General features: G+C 44.7%; 1 protein-coding gene across 1 annotated transcript in view; it reads left to right on the top strand.

Moving 5' to 3' along the window:
- Positions 1–13,346, top strand: part of LOC309336282 (tigger transposable element-derived protein 1-like) — a gene marked incomplete at its 3' end in the record, with an annotated part of 65,755 nt that extends 52,409 nt beyond the window's left edge. Inside the window, exons 2-3 of the mRNA XM_081851911.1 lie at positions 4,739–5,935; positions 13,324–13,346. Of these exons, the coding sequence (XP_081708037.1) occupies positions 5,203–5,935; positions 13,324–13,346 (756 nt within the window). The 5' untranslated portion in view covers positions 4,739–5,202. The remainder of the gene's footprint in view (positions 1–4,738; positions 5,936–13,323) is intronic.
- Between the last annotated feature and the right edge of the window lie 567 nt (positions 13,347–13,913).

Genomic DNA, 13,913 nt, shown 5'->3' with positions numbered 1-13,913 from the left:
TGGATGGGCCAGTTATGAATCATTACCGGATCTTTCTTTCCTTTTCTATTTTTAAGTGGGTCCATAGAGAAGATGTGACCATTGCAGGACTCCTTAGCAGTGCCTTCAGCAAGGTTTTCTCCACAATGCTCAGGTGGATCAAGTCAACAGCACGCTTCTTCCTTACTGGAGGAGTGTGTGTGTGTGTGTGTGTGTGTGTGTGTGTGTCATTGTTGCAGGGCCACATCCTGTGTGAGCCTGAAGGAGTGATGTTCCAAACACCTTTCTCTTCCAAAACAAGAAGAGGGAAAGAGAGATAAAAGAACACACACCACAACACCAATCTGCAACATTCAGAGGCTATTGGGGAGACATTTCTGTCTCTCAGGATTCTGCTGCTAACATCTAAGGTTCCAGTATGAAGGTGATAAGGGAGAATTCATTAGCAAATTCAAAGTGACTACATTTGGACTCAGTCTAGACTGGAGCATTGTTTCCACCACAGAAGGTAATTGTCCTTCTTTAGGTGCTAAAATAGCAAAGCAAGGGAAATGATCTTAGCGGCAACTGGTTGGGAAGGAGTGTCTTGGTTTGTATTCATTTGAAATTTATACAGAGATGTGATAGGCTTACGGGTATCCTTTGCATTTTGTGAGTTTTGGGCCCCACTGTCCATAAACTCCCCCCACGCTCTCTACCAAACTGCATATACCCCTTGACAACAAAGATTTATGCAATATCCAACGGATGAAATGATAAATGTGTTAGGCTTGAAGTTACCATAGGAATCTTGGTTCCTGTTATTGTAGTCAAAGGTATTGCAGTCAAAGGTGCCTTCAAATGACAGTGTCTTTTGTATGCTCTGGAAAAGATGCTGTCCAGGTATTATCAACATGAAATTTATATTTGATCAATCAACTAATTTCAAAGAGTGGTCAGTTCAGTCTTGGAAGGGCTTTAGGCCACTCTAGTTACCAGTTGCCCGTGATCTGTCTCCTCTTCCTCTTCCTCTTCCCACCACACACACATACTGAGAAAGTGAGAGAGGTAAGTGCACATTCCTTCAGAGACAGGTTTCTCTTCCAGCAAAACATAAGCAACAAGAAGGACAATGAAAGAATGGAACAGAAAAGAAGACACGGAGAGACAACGTTCACCACCTGCAGGGTTACTGCCACCAGCCTGGAGCTCTCTCATCTTCATTGCCTGGCCCCCTCCTGACATGGCTGCCACAGGGAGGATGCCGCCGCCAGTGCCTTTCTCTCTAAAGCAAGGAATGACTGCAAACCAATAATGGAAGCTTTCCCTAGCCCACTTAGAAAATAACAGGGAATATGTACAAATGGAGTTCCTTCAGCTTCGTGTTATGTGGTATGGACCTGTGGTATGTGCAGGTCCAGCCATAACATTGGGCTGAGTAAGGTGATCACCTCAGGTGGCTGATGTCAGCAATGGGCACACATGGTTATGTTACCACCAAGGAACGGTAAGTGTAGGCAAGGGGTAGGCAAACTAAGGCCCAGGGGCCGGATCCAGCCCAATCATCTTCTCAATCTGGCCTGTGGACGGTCCAGGAATCAGCATGTTTTTACATGAGTAGAATGTGTGCTTTTATTTAAAATGCATCTCTGGGTTATTTGTGGGGCATAGGAATTCGTTCATCTTTTTTTTTCAAAATATAGTCTGGCCCCCCACAAGGTCTGAGGGACAGTGGACTGGCCCCCTGCTGAAAAGGTTTTCTGACCCCTGGTGTAGGATAACCCTTGTAGGCTAGTTGCCGGCTAGTCTTGGGTAATATATGCACCTTGATTTATGTGTGTGGAGTGGAGGCGGGGGGGGGGGGCATTTGCTGCTCTGCCTTGGGCAGCAAAATGTTTTGGGCCATCCTTGAAGATTAAGAAGATAAGTGAAGCTGGAGATGCAATGAGGCTGAGGGTACGTTCTATCATATGTGGTGGACTTGGTAAAAGAGTATCGGGAAATAATTTGTAATGAATTGAAAAAAATGTTTAAAATTACTTTTCCAAAAAACAACACAGAATCCTTTTTGTTGGGGATAATTCAGATGGAAATTCCCAGGTGTCAAAAAAGGCTTATTTATGTATGCCACTACTGCAGCCCGTGTTTTGTTAGCCCCCAAATGGAAAACAAGTGAAGTCCCAACTAAAGAAGAATGGCAACTTAAACTGATGGAATATGCGCAGCTTGCGGGCCTAACATATAGAATAAGAGAACAAGAAGAACATACGTTTAAAGAAGACTGGAAAATGTTTATTCAATATATGGGGGGAAATTGTGTATACTTGAAAACATTGGCAGCATTCAGATAAATTCAACAGTGTAAATAAGTTTTGATGGATGTAACAATGGAATACTGAATGGTTTAGTTTATGTAAAATATGCAGGGATTTATGATATGCAAAATGAACCATGGAAAGAGAAGAAGGGAAGTCATTGATATGTTAAGGTTGTTTAAATAAATATTCTAAAATGTAAAATAGAAAAACTTAATAAAAATTATACAAAAAAAGAAAGAAGGTAAGTGAAGAAGTGGTCCATGTTGGTTATGGAAGGTAGGCCATAAGAACAGTCAACAAAGAAAGGCGGCCATTTTGTGGTGTCCAGAGTTAATGCTGTTGAGAACCCAGAGCTCATAGCAAGGGAAAATGAGGGAAGAGCGGGTCACGAGCTTTTTTGTTTGTTTGTTTAAAAAAGGTCTTGTGTTGCCATTAATTATCACAAGGTGGCAATTTACCTGTTGTTCTCTGCTCTGCTCCTGGGCATTGCATCCTGAGTGTTGCCACCTTCGGTCCTAGCCCAGAGACAGCCGTTCTGCTTCTGAACCCCCCTGACATTTGCAGCCTGCACTTTTCATGCTAGATATGCTTCCATTCTCGCCAAGTAATTAGACTTTTCTCTCTAGCGCTGAGTTTATTTTAATACCCTTTTCAAAATACCACTTTCCAGGTGGGGTACAAGAAACCCCTGCTAATTGGGCATCTGGTGTGGGACGAGAAGAGGCTTTCCATTGCAAATAACTTGGATAACAGGTTCATTAGCACTACCTTTGGTGAACCGGGCTTTCGACTGTGTTGATCTTTTAGGACATGATTAAGCTTCTCTGTTTATTAATGCTGCCAAATAAGGTTGAACGTGCTCTGGTGTAACATAGTGCCTTGATTCTGGGTTCTTGCGGGTATTAGGAATGTACTGACTAGGTATGTGGCAAAGACATGTTGACGTACATTCATGGGTCAGAACTGATTTTTGACATTCATGTGTAGCTCAGATAAATGAAAGTTAACCAACACCCCTTTTGGAAACATGGGTAACCCTTGGAGATTAAGGCGCAATCAAAGCAAATTTCGAAGCATTGTGATTTTGGGCTCCATACATTCATTCTTTCTTTTTGCCAAGCAGGATTTGAATTCAGATCGCATCCAGAAATTCTGAATGTAAATAAGTCTTAGGGAAATGGCTGTAGCTCAGTAGTAAAGCACATGCTTTTCTGTCACTGACCTCTTGACTCTGCCACAATCTGGCCTGCTTTGGTGGCCCCAGATGGAAGAGGATGACACTGTAGGAGAAGAAGCGGGGGGAGGGGGCTGGAAGCTTGGTACCCAGGGATGCAGGCATCTTTGTGACACCAGATGCCAGAGAGGGGGAAGTTGTCTCCATTGCCCCTGCTGTCGAGTGCAGAACCTCATTGGGGAGAGGGGAGGACTTTGACCAGCCAGTGGTAGGGCCTGTGCAGCAGGAGGAGGAGGAGGTGGAAGAGCTGGAGTCAGGAACAAGAATGCCACCTCGGTAGGTGGAATCAGAGGCACCCACTCAGGTGGAACACACATTTGAATGTGCACCTGTCCCTTAAGGTGTGAGAGTTCTGTCAGTTAGCTCATTTCACTCCACCTCTGAAAGCATAGAGAGAGGAGTATGACAACTTGTTGGGACATCTTCATTGCCTCTGTTCAGTTCTCCTTTTCTTGCCTTTCCTGCTTACCTTGGAATCCCGGCTTGCGTACCCAGTGCTTGTTGCTGGGCCTTTACTATTATTCGATTCAATAAAGCTCTCTTCCTTACTCTCAAGTAAGAGCTGCTGTTTGGGGACAGGACCGGCCCGGCCAGCCAGCCAGTTGTAGGGATGGGTGAAAAATTACATTCGGTTTACATTTTAAAGCAAATCTACCTAGCATATGAAACACTATGTGAACTGAAAGACAACTGTTTTGAAATTTGCACTTATCTGAATTTTGCAGTACAGTTCTTCAGCCAAGTCATGTGTACAAAAATGCAAATATTAGGGTAAAATGTGCAGTAAGATGCATCTGATATTGTCAAAAGAATTGGCCTTATATATGACCCTGGCAGCACAAATAGTAATTGCAGCTCAATGGAAAACAGTCCTAGATCTTACACTTTCTGTGGAATATAGCTATAATGGAGAAAATTACAGTACTCTGAATTTGAGATTTTGGCAAGGACTAGACCCTCCTGACACTTTTTATATGTTTTGGCATTCCATTATGACATATACAGCAGAACCATCATTTTCAGACAGCCCTCGTCACAAGCCTGGAACTAGACTTCTGATAATGTTCTGATAATGTTGATGGTCTGTTCTTGGACTTTGTTGTTTTAACTCATGGGCAACTACTCATTCTACGTGCCCATTTTATAATTTTGTTTTTTGTCTTCTAATTTTTGTCTATTCCCCCTGTTTTATATACAGTGGTGCCCCGCAAGACGAATGCCTCGCAAGACGAAAAACTCGCTAGACAAAAGAGTTTTCCGTTTTTTGAGGTGCTTTGCAAGATGAATTTCCCTATGGGCTTGCTTCGCAAGACGAAAACGTCTAGCAAGCTTGTTTCCTTTTTCTTAAAACCGTTAATACCCAGGGTGCATTGCTTGAAGAGGTGCAGTTGCGACTTGACTTCGAGGAGCAACTCATAGCACGTGGTTTGGTAGCCTTTTTTCAGGTTTTTGAGGATTTTGGTGATTTTTGAAGCTTTTCCAAAACTTCTTTTGCATCCATTTGGTAAGTTAAACTTTTAAAACTTTTTTTGTGGTTTTTGGATTTTGGGTTGGGGTGTTTGGAATTCAAGGACTTGGTTCTGGGTTTGAATTTCTGTGTGGTGGGTGGCTGGGTGCCTTTGAATTTTTTGGATGTGAAGCACTGATTTTTTATTTTTTTTGTGAGTTTACGAAGGTAGGAGCTGTGCTGCCATGGGACCCAAGAAGACTGCTGCTGCAGAGGCCGGCGAGAGGAAGAAGGAGAAGGTGATGCTGGAAATGAAGAAGGAGATCATCTGGAAGCACGACGGTGCAATGCGTGTGACAGACCTCGCCAGGGAGTACGGGAGGAATCCATCGACCATCGGGACCATCCTGAAGATGAGGAAGAAGATGCTTGCGACTGATGCAGCCAAGGGAGTCACCAGGATCATGAAGAACCGCCCAGCTGTTCTGGAGGAGGAGGAGAAGTTGCTGCTCATCTGGTTAGAAGAGAAGCAGCGTGCAGGGGACACAGTGACTGAGGCCGTCATTTGTGAGAAGGCCAAGGCCTTGCACACAGACCTCGTCCGGGAACAGCCAGGAACCTCAGGCAAGCCAGAAGTCTTCAAGGCAAGCAGAGGTTGGTTTGACCAGTTCAAGGCAAGATCTGGAATCCACAGCATGGTCAGGCATGGAGAGGCTGCCAGTTCTGATGTTCCTGCGGCTGAAGACTTTGCAGCAGAGTTCCTGGAGGTTGTGAAGACGGAGGGCTACGTTCCACAGCAGGTCTTCAACTGCGACGAGACCGGGCTGTTTTGGAAGAGGATGCCCAAAAGGACTTTCATCACTCAGGAGGAGGCCAAGTTGCCTGGCCACAAGCCCAAAGTACTGAGGGACATTTGCCAGAATTGGAAAGATGTGCAGGCTTTTGCACAGCTGCACCACCCTGACAAGTACCTGACACGTGACCTTGCGAACACTTTTGATACGAGGGTCCTGTCGTCTTTCAGGGAGGTGCTGAAAAGGCGGAAGAAGCAGCAGACCATGGACAGGTTCTTCAGCAAGAAGCAAAGAGTGGAAGAGGAACCTTCTTTGAGTTGTCCCCCAGAGTCTTAGAAAATGTACTGTACACTTTGTTGATTTTTAAATGTTTTTCTGTCATGTTTAGAAACTTAATTTATTGTTCCTTCAATTTTTGAAATGCTCTTTACAGTATGTGTGACCTTAAAGAGCAGTTAATAAACTCTTTTTGTACCAAATTTGGCTTTGTTTGGACTTTTTTTGACCATAGGAACGCATTAATTGATTTTCAATGCGTTCCTATGGGATTTCGTGCTTCGCAAGACGAAAAATTCGCTAGATAAAAAACTCGCAGAACGAATTAATTTTGTCTTGCAAGGCACCACTGTACATTATAAAATGAAATAAAATTTAAAACTTTACAAAAAAGGCACATGCCAGTGAGATTAATATATGAGAATCTATTGCGCTGGGGAAAATACATCTGCCAAGATGGTCATTCTAGGGAAAATACTGAAATTTCCTTTGACTTTTCATAATTTTTGAATGCGATTTCTTTTCCCATATACTGATGGTCGAAAAATGCAAGATCAATATGTGGCATTCCACTACATTTGTCCCATTCACTAGAGTTAAGCTGTTGCTGCTGTTTCTTCTTCCTTCGTCATCTTCTTCCTCTGAGAAAGCAATGAGGTTTGGTGGGGAAGAAGTTCAGCTTTTTGAGCATTATTCTTGAATATTCAAGCAAATACGTAGGGCTGCCTCTGAAGATGGTTCAGAAACTTCAGCTGTTGCAGAATTCAATGGCCAGGTTACTCACCGGAGCAAGACAGTTTGAGCATATTACACTGATCCTTGCCCGACAGCACTGGCTACCAATTAGTTTCTGGGCCCAATTCAAAGTGCTGGTTTTGACCTATAAAGCCTTAAACAGTTCAGGACCACAATACCTCCAGGACTGCCTCTTTCCAGATGAACCTACCCAGACCCTGCAATCATCTTCTGAGGCCCTCCTTCGTGTGTCTTCTTGAGAGGTGCGGAGGGTGGAGACACAAGAGCAGGGCCTTCTCTGCAGTGGCTCCCCACCTGTGGAACGCTCTCCCCAGGGAAGTTCACCTGGCGCCTTCATTATACACCTTTTGGCACCAGACAAAAACATTCCTTTTTAACCAGGCCTTTGGTTGATCTGATTTACATCCTATGCCCTTTTAAAATGTGGGGTTTTTTGGGAGGGTGATTGGGTTGTTGTTTCCATTTTTATTGTGTATTTTGTGTTTTTATATCTTAATTTTATTCTGTGAACTGCCCTGAGCTTGTAGGGCAGCGGCTGAAGAAGGAGCAAAAAGGGTTTTCTCCGGTGTGTGTTTCTTGTGGCTGATTAGCTGCTCTCCCTGTGCAAAGGTCAGAGGGGGCAGGGTTTCTGTTGAGGTAGGTGATTAGCTGTGGGAGGAGCTTATCAGAGCTTGTAGGGCAGCGGCGCGTGCAATTTGATCTATCTTTAGATTTAGGGAAGCTAGTCTCAAACGTTTGTTGGGGGATACCTAGGGTTTTTTGGGGGGGAGTTACTTGTCCTGTCTGCACGCTTCTTATGATGGAGGACTGCTGTAGCCAGCCCCAACAACACGTTCTCAAGATGGAGAGTGAGGGAACAGCTGCAGTCGCCTGCGGTTCCTGCACAATGTTTGCCATCTTGCCAAAGGTTGCAGGCAGCTTTACCTGCAGCAATTGCATGTTGATTGCCCTCTTAAAAGACAAAGTCCAGCAACTGGAGGAACGTGTGGCTACGCTCCAAAGAATTAGAGAGCTGGAGCTCTTCTTGGAAGCAACAGAGCACACCGTCTCCACCAAGGAGGAGACAGGGGACTCCCCTGAGAAGGAGGCTAGTTTACCAACACAGGAGCCAGATATATGGAGAAACGTGACTCAAAGAAGTAGGAGGCCCAGGGTTCGCTCTGATTGTTTAGAAATACACAATCGCTTTGAGGTGCTCTCCCCTAGAATGGAAGATGAAGAGCAGACTCCATTTGAGGATCTCTCCCTCGTTACAGTCGATCAGGTATATGAAGACGAGGAGCAAAGTCAGTCCTCAGGGAATGTGCAGGCAACCTTGGAACAGACAGATCACGGAAGAACCCCGACCAAACCTAAGAGGAGGCGTGTAGTGGTGATAGGGGATTCCCTACTGAGGGGAACAGAAGCAGTGATCTGTGGGCCTGACAAGATGTCTCGGGAAGTGTGCTGTCTCCCCGGGGCTAAGATCTAAGATGTAACTGAACGACTGCAAGGAATCATAAAACCCACTGACAAATACCCCTTCCTCTTGGTTCATGTGGGAACCAATGACACTGCAAGCAATAGCCTCCAGAAGATCAAAAGAGACTATGAGGCTCTGGGCAGGAAATTGAAGCAATTAAATGCACAAATTGTCATCTCATCTGTCCTCCCAGTTGAACGACGTGGCCCAGGGAGAGAGAGAAAAATAGTGGAAGTGAACAGCTGGCTTCACAAATGGTGTAAACAGGAACGGTTTGGATTCTTAGATCACGGACTGCAGTTTCTTGAAGATGGACTTCTGGCAAGAGATGGGCTGCACCTCACAACGGTTGGGAGGAATGTTTTTGCCAAAAATCTCAGAAACCTCATCAGGAGGGCTTTAAACTGACTAATGTGGGGGAGGAAGACAGTGCTCCTGAAGGTAGGAGTCTATCAATTGATGAAGATGATCATCCAAATGTCACAGACCAAATGGAGCAAACAGCACGCAGACCTAGTGGTGGAAGGAAAAAATCCTTAAATAAGAGACACGGGGGAATGATTAATGGACTTCAATGTCTGTACACTAATGCGCAAAGCATGGGTAATAAACAAGATGAGCTTGAGCTCTTGGTACAGCAAACTAAATATGACATAATAGGCATCACTGAAACCTGGTGGGATAAGTCCCACGACTGGAATGTAATAATGGAGGGTTACAATCTATTTCAGAGAAACAGACCAGACAAGAAAGGAGGAGGAGTGGCGTTATATGTCAGAGATGTGTATACCTGTGAAGAGATCCAAGATTTAGAACCTCAAAGCCAAAGTGAGAGCATTTGGGTCAAAATTAAGGGAGAAAAGAATAACAGGGACCTCATTGTGGGAGTTTACTATAGATCCCCAAGCCAAACGGAGGACATAGATGATGCCTTCCTGGAACAGATGGCCAAGCATGCAAAAGGAAGGGAGATAGTAGTAATGGGGGACTTCAATTACCCGGATATTTGCTGGATGTCAAACTCAGCCAAGAGCATAAGGTCAAACAGATTCCTCACTGGCCTTGCAGACAACTTCATTGTCCAGAAAGTGGGAGAAGCAACAAGAGGAACAGCCATTTTAGATCTGGTCCAACAAGAGGAACAGCCATTTTAGATCTGGTCCTAACCAATGTGGATGACCTGGTTAGTGGGGTAGAAGTGGAAGGATCATTAGGCGCGAGTGATCATGCTCTTCTGAAGTTTACTATACAGCGGAAAGGAGCAGCCAAGCATACTAGGACTCAATTTCTTGACTTTAGGAAAGCCGACTTTATAAAACTTAGGGAAGTGCTGGGTGAGATCCCATGGACAGTAATATTAAAAGGAAAGGGAGTTCATGATGGCTGGGAGTTTGTTAAGAGGGAGATAGTAAAAGCACAACTTCAGGCAATACCAATGAGACGGAAACATGGAAGATGCCTAAAGAAGCCAGGGTGGCTATCTAAAGAACTTTTAACTGAGTTAAGATTAAAAAAGGATGTGTACAAAAAATGGAAAAGGGGGGAAACCACCAAAGAGGAATTCAAACAAATAGCCAGCACGTGTAGACACAAAGTCAGAAAAGCTAAAGCACAGAATGAACTCAGGCTTGCTAGAGAGGTTAAAAGCAACAAAAAAGGCTTTTATGGGTATGTTCGTAGCAAAATGAAGAACAAAGAAACAGTGGGGTCACTCAGAGGAGAAGATGGTGTAATGCAAACAGGGGACACAGAAAGGGCTGAACTCCTCAATGCCTTCTTTGCCTCAGTCTTCTCCAATAAAGAAAACAATGCCTGACCTGAAGAATTTGGAGCAAATGATTCAGCAGAGGAAACACAGCCCAGAATAACTAAGGAGATAGTACAAGAATACTTGGCTAGTTTAGATGTATTCAAGTCTCCAGGGCCAGATGAACTGCATCCAAGAGTATTAAAAGAACTGGCAGATGTGATCTCAGAACCACTGGCAGTCATCTTCGAGAATTCCTGGAGAACAGGCGAAGTCCCGGCAGACTGGAGGAGGGCAAATGTTGTCCCTATTTTCAAAAAGGGGAAAAGAGAGGACCCAAATAATTACCGCCCAGTCAGTCTGACATCAATACCAGGGAAGATTCTGGAGCAGATCATTAAGCAAACACTCTGTGAGCACCTAGAAAGGAATGCTGTGATCACCAATAGTCAGCATGGATTTCTGAAAAATAAGTCATGTCAGACTAACCTGATTTCGTTTTTTGACAGAATTACAAGCCTGGAAGATGAAGGGAACGCAGTGGATGTAGCCTACCTTGAGTTCAGCAAGGCATTTGACAAGGTGCCCCATGATATTCTTGTAAAGAAGCTGGTAAAATGCGGTCTTGACTATGCTACCACTCAGTGGATTTGTAACTGGCTGACTGACCGAACCCAAAGGGTGCTCATCAATGGTTCCTCTTCATCCTGGAGAAGAGTGACTAGTGGGGTGCCACAGGGTTCTGTCTTGGGTCCGGTCTTATTCAACATCTTTATCAACGACTTGGATGATGGACTCAAGGGCATACTGATCAAATTTGCAGATGACACCAAACTGGGAGGGGTGGCTAACACCCCAGAGGACAGGATCACACTTCAAAACGACCTTGACAGATTAGAGAACTGGGCCAAAACAAACAAGATGAATTTTAATAGGGAGAAATGTAAAGTATTGCACTTGGGCAAAAAAAATGAGAGGCACAAATACAAGATGGGTGACACCTGGCTTGAGAGCAGTACATGTGAAAAAGATCTAGGAGTCTTGGTTGAACACAAACTTGACATGAGCCAACAGTGTGACGCGGCAGCTAAAAAAGCCAATGCAATTCTGGGCTGCATCAATAGGAGTATAGCATCCAGATCAAGAGAAGTAATAGTGCCACTGTATTCTGCTCTGGTCAGACCTCACCTGGAGTACTGTGTCCAGTTCTGGGCACCACAGTTCAAGAAGGACACTGACAAACTGGAACGTGTCCAGAGGAGGGCAACCAAAATGGTCAAAGGCCTGGAAACGATGCCTTATGAAGAACGGCTAAGGGAGCTGGGCATGTTTAGCCTGGAGAAGAAGAGGAGGTTAAGGGGTGATATGATAGCCATGTTCAAATATATAAAAGGATGTCACATAGAGGAGGGAGAAAGGTTGTTTTCTGCTGCTCCAGAGAAGCGGACACGGAGCAATGGTTCCAAACTACAAGAAAAAAGATTCCACCTAAACATTAGGAAGAACTTCCTGACAGTAAGAGCTGTTCGACAGTGGAATTTGCTGCCAAGGAGTGTGGTGGAGTCTCCTTCTTTGGAGGTCTTTAAGCAGAGGCTTGACAACCATATGTCAGGAGTGCTCTGATGGTGTTTCCTGCTTGGCAGGGGGTTGGACTCGATGGCCCTTGTGGTCTCTTCCAACTCTATGATTCTATGATTCTATGATTCCTGGGTATAGGGCAGTATATAAATTCGATAAAAAAGTAATTTGAATATCTCTCTCTCTCTCTCTCTCTCTCTCTGTGTGTGTGTGTGTGTGTGTGTGAGAGAGAGAGAGAGAGAGAGAGAGAGAAATACTATTATAACAAATAGAAGAGAGGGGAGAATCATCCCTTCAAAGGCAGATTTTACAAAGCATTAAAACAAAACAAAGCAACCATCCAAATTGCTTTCATGCTGTAGGTGTGCTAAGGAAAAATATTATTCTTTCTCCACAAGGTGTCTCCACAGTACAGCCATAACACAGAGCAGACCTCTGCACGGAGGTGGAAAAAGAGAATACAGAAGAAAAATACATTGGCACATGCCTGTCTTTATTCTAAAAAGCAAATTGCAGCCATGGAGTGATATGAGCCAGAGGGGTGGTATCATGGCAGCAGGGAAATGACACAGATTGAATAGTTTTCCTGTGAAAATCCATCTCTCCCAAGGAAGCTGATAATTAGTGGGAGGAAGAAAGCTGGTGTTGGCCCCAGTTGAAGCTGCCGTCCTATACCAAATAGAGGCTTTTGTGGTGGTAGAGTTGTTGGGGCTTTGATGAGGGAGGAAAGGGTTAATCCCCCTTCCCAGTGCGCTGTGGTCCCAATCTCGGTCAGTCACAGCCCCGCGGCATCTGCTATTTACAGTTTAATGATGATTCATGCACCTCCAAGTGATGCATTCAATGTCATGTGTAGTTTGTCTCTCCGTCGCATCTGCAGAAGGCTCCATGCTCAGATGAGGTAGATTGGAAAGCCTGCAGAGATGCAGAGATGCAGCGGGCAGATTCCTCTAGAGCTAAGTGCTTTCACATCCTCAGAGGTTTTAAAACGTTTAATTTATTTGCATATTATGACACACCAGTATAAGGTTACCAGGTGTCCCTGTTTCCCGGGGACAGTCCCCGGATTTACAAATCAGTCCCCTGACAAATTCCATCTACAGTGGTGCCCCACAAGACGAATGCCTCGCAAGACGGAAAACCCGCTAGACGAAAGGGTTTTCCGTTTTGGAGGCGCTTCGCAAAACGAATTTCCCTAAGGGCTTGCTTCGCAAGACGAAAATGTCTTGCGAGTTCCTGCGGGGTTTTTTCCCTCCCCCCCCTTTTCCTAAGCCCTAAGCTGCTTATCAGCTGATCCACTAAAAGCCGCTAAACCGCTAATAGCGCTAATCCGCTAAGCTGTCAATGGGCTTGCTTCGCAAGACGAAAAAACCGCTATACGAAGAGCCTCACGGAACGGATTAATTTCGTCTTGCGAGGCACCACTGTAGTGAGTAGGAAGTTGAAAAGTGTCCCTGGATTCATTGAAAAAAATCTGGCAACCTCACACCAGGAGTTTTCTGGTATGTTTTGGACAACTGTCATTCTTGATCTAGAGCAGGTGTGGCCCTCTTAACGAACGCTGAGTTCTGGGAGAAGGGGGATCAGAGATACTTTCCAGTGACAACGTGTCAGCTGGCTGCCCTGCCGCAGTTCCTCCCCCCTTCTTCTAACACTTCCCAACTCTTCTGTTCACCTATCTCTGAGCTGTGACTTCCCTTAAGCTCCTCAAACACCTGATATAAATCAATGCTGTGTTCCTCTTCTCCTGCAGCGTCAGGAGAAGGGTGCATGTGATTTCCACCATTCCTCCCCCCTCTCGCCCTCTTGAGTCCAGTCCCTGACATGCAGATGGACTGTGCAAGCAAGACAGAGGAGCAGGGAGTACCCAAAATGTATCAGGCCACGCCACTTGCTCCTTTGTGCATTAACACAGGGCTGTTACTAGAGCAAACCTGAATCCCATGCCTGGTCATAGTGTGGAGCTCAAGATTTTTGGCAGGAGTTTTAAGTGGGTGTGGTGTGGTGTTAGGTATAATTTTCAATAGCAAAGATGACAGAACTTGGCAGAGCATGATGACACCTTATATTTTTATTTATACAGGAAAATTACACACACACACACACAAAATGAATATATAATATATACTCTAAATACGTGTGCACGCACACACACAGTATATAGCTTATACTCTCTCTAAACATGTCCACACCCACTCATTATGCATATATTGTTATGAGTTTGTATGTGCCAGACAATTCTAATCCCTGGCTCCAGCAAGTGTTAAAAGCTAAACAGGCCAGGCTAGCTTTCTGTGTTCAGGTGATCACTTGGGCGATGGGCCACTAAGAGAACAAAGGAAA

Source organism: Podarcis erhardii (genome assembly GCF_964252035.2).
Source record: "Podarcis erhardii genome assembly, chromosome: 2".
Taxonomy (NCBI): domain Eukaryota; kingdom Metazoa; phylum Chordata; class Lepidosauria; order Squamata; family Lacertidae; genus Podarcis; species Podarcis erhardii.
The sequence above is the reverse complement of the archived record's forward strand: the minus strand, read 5'-3'. Positions and strand labels throughout refer to the sequence as shown.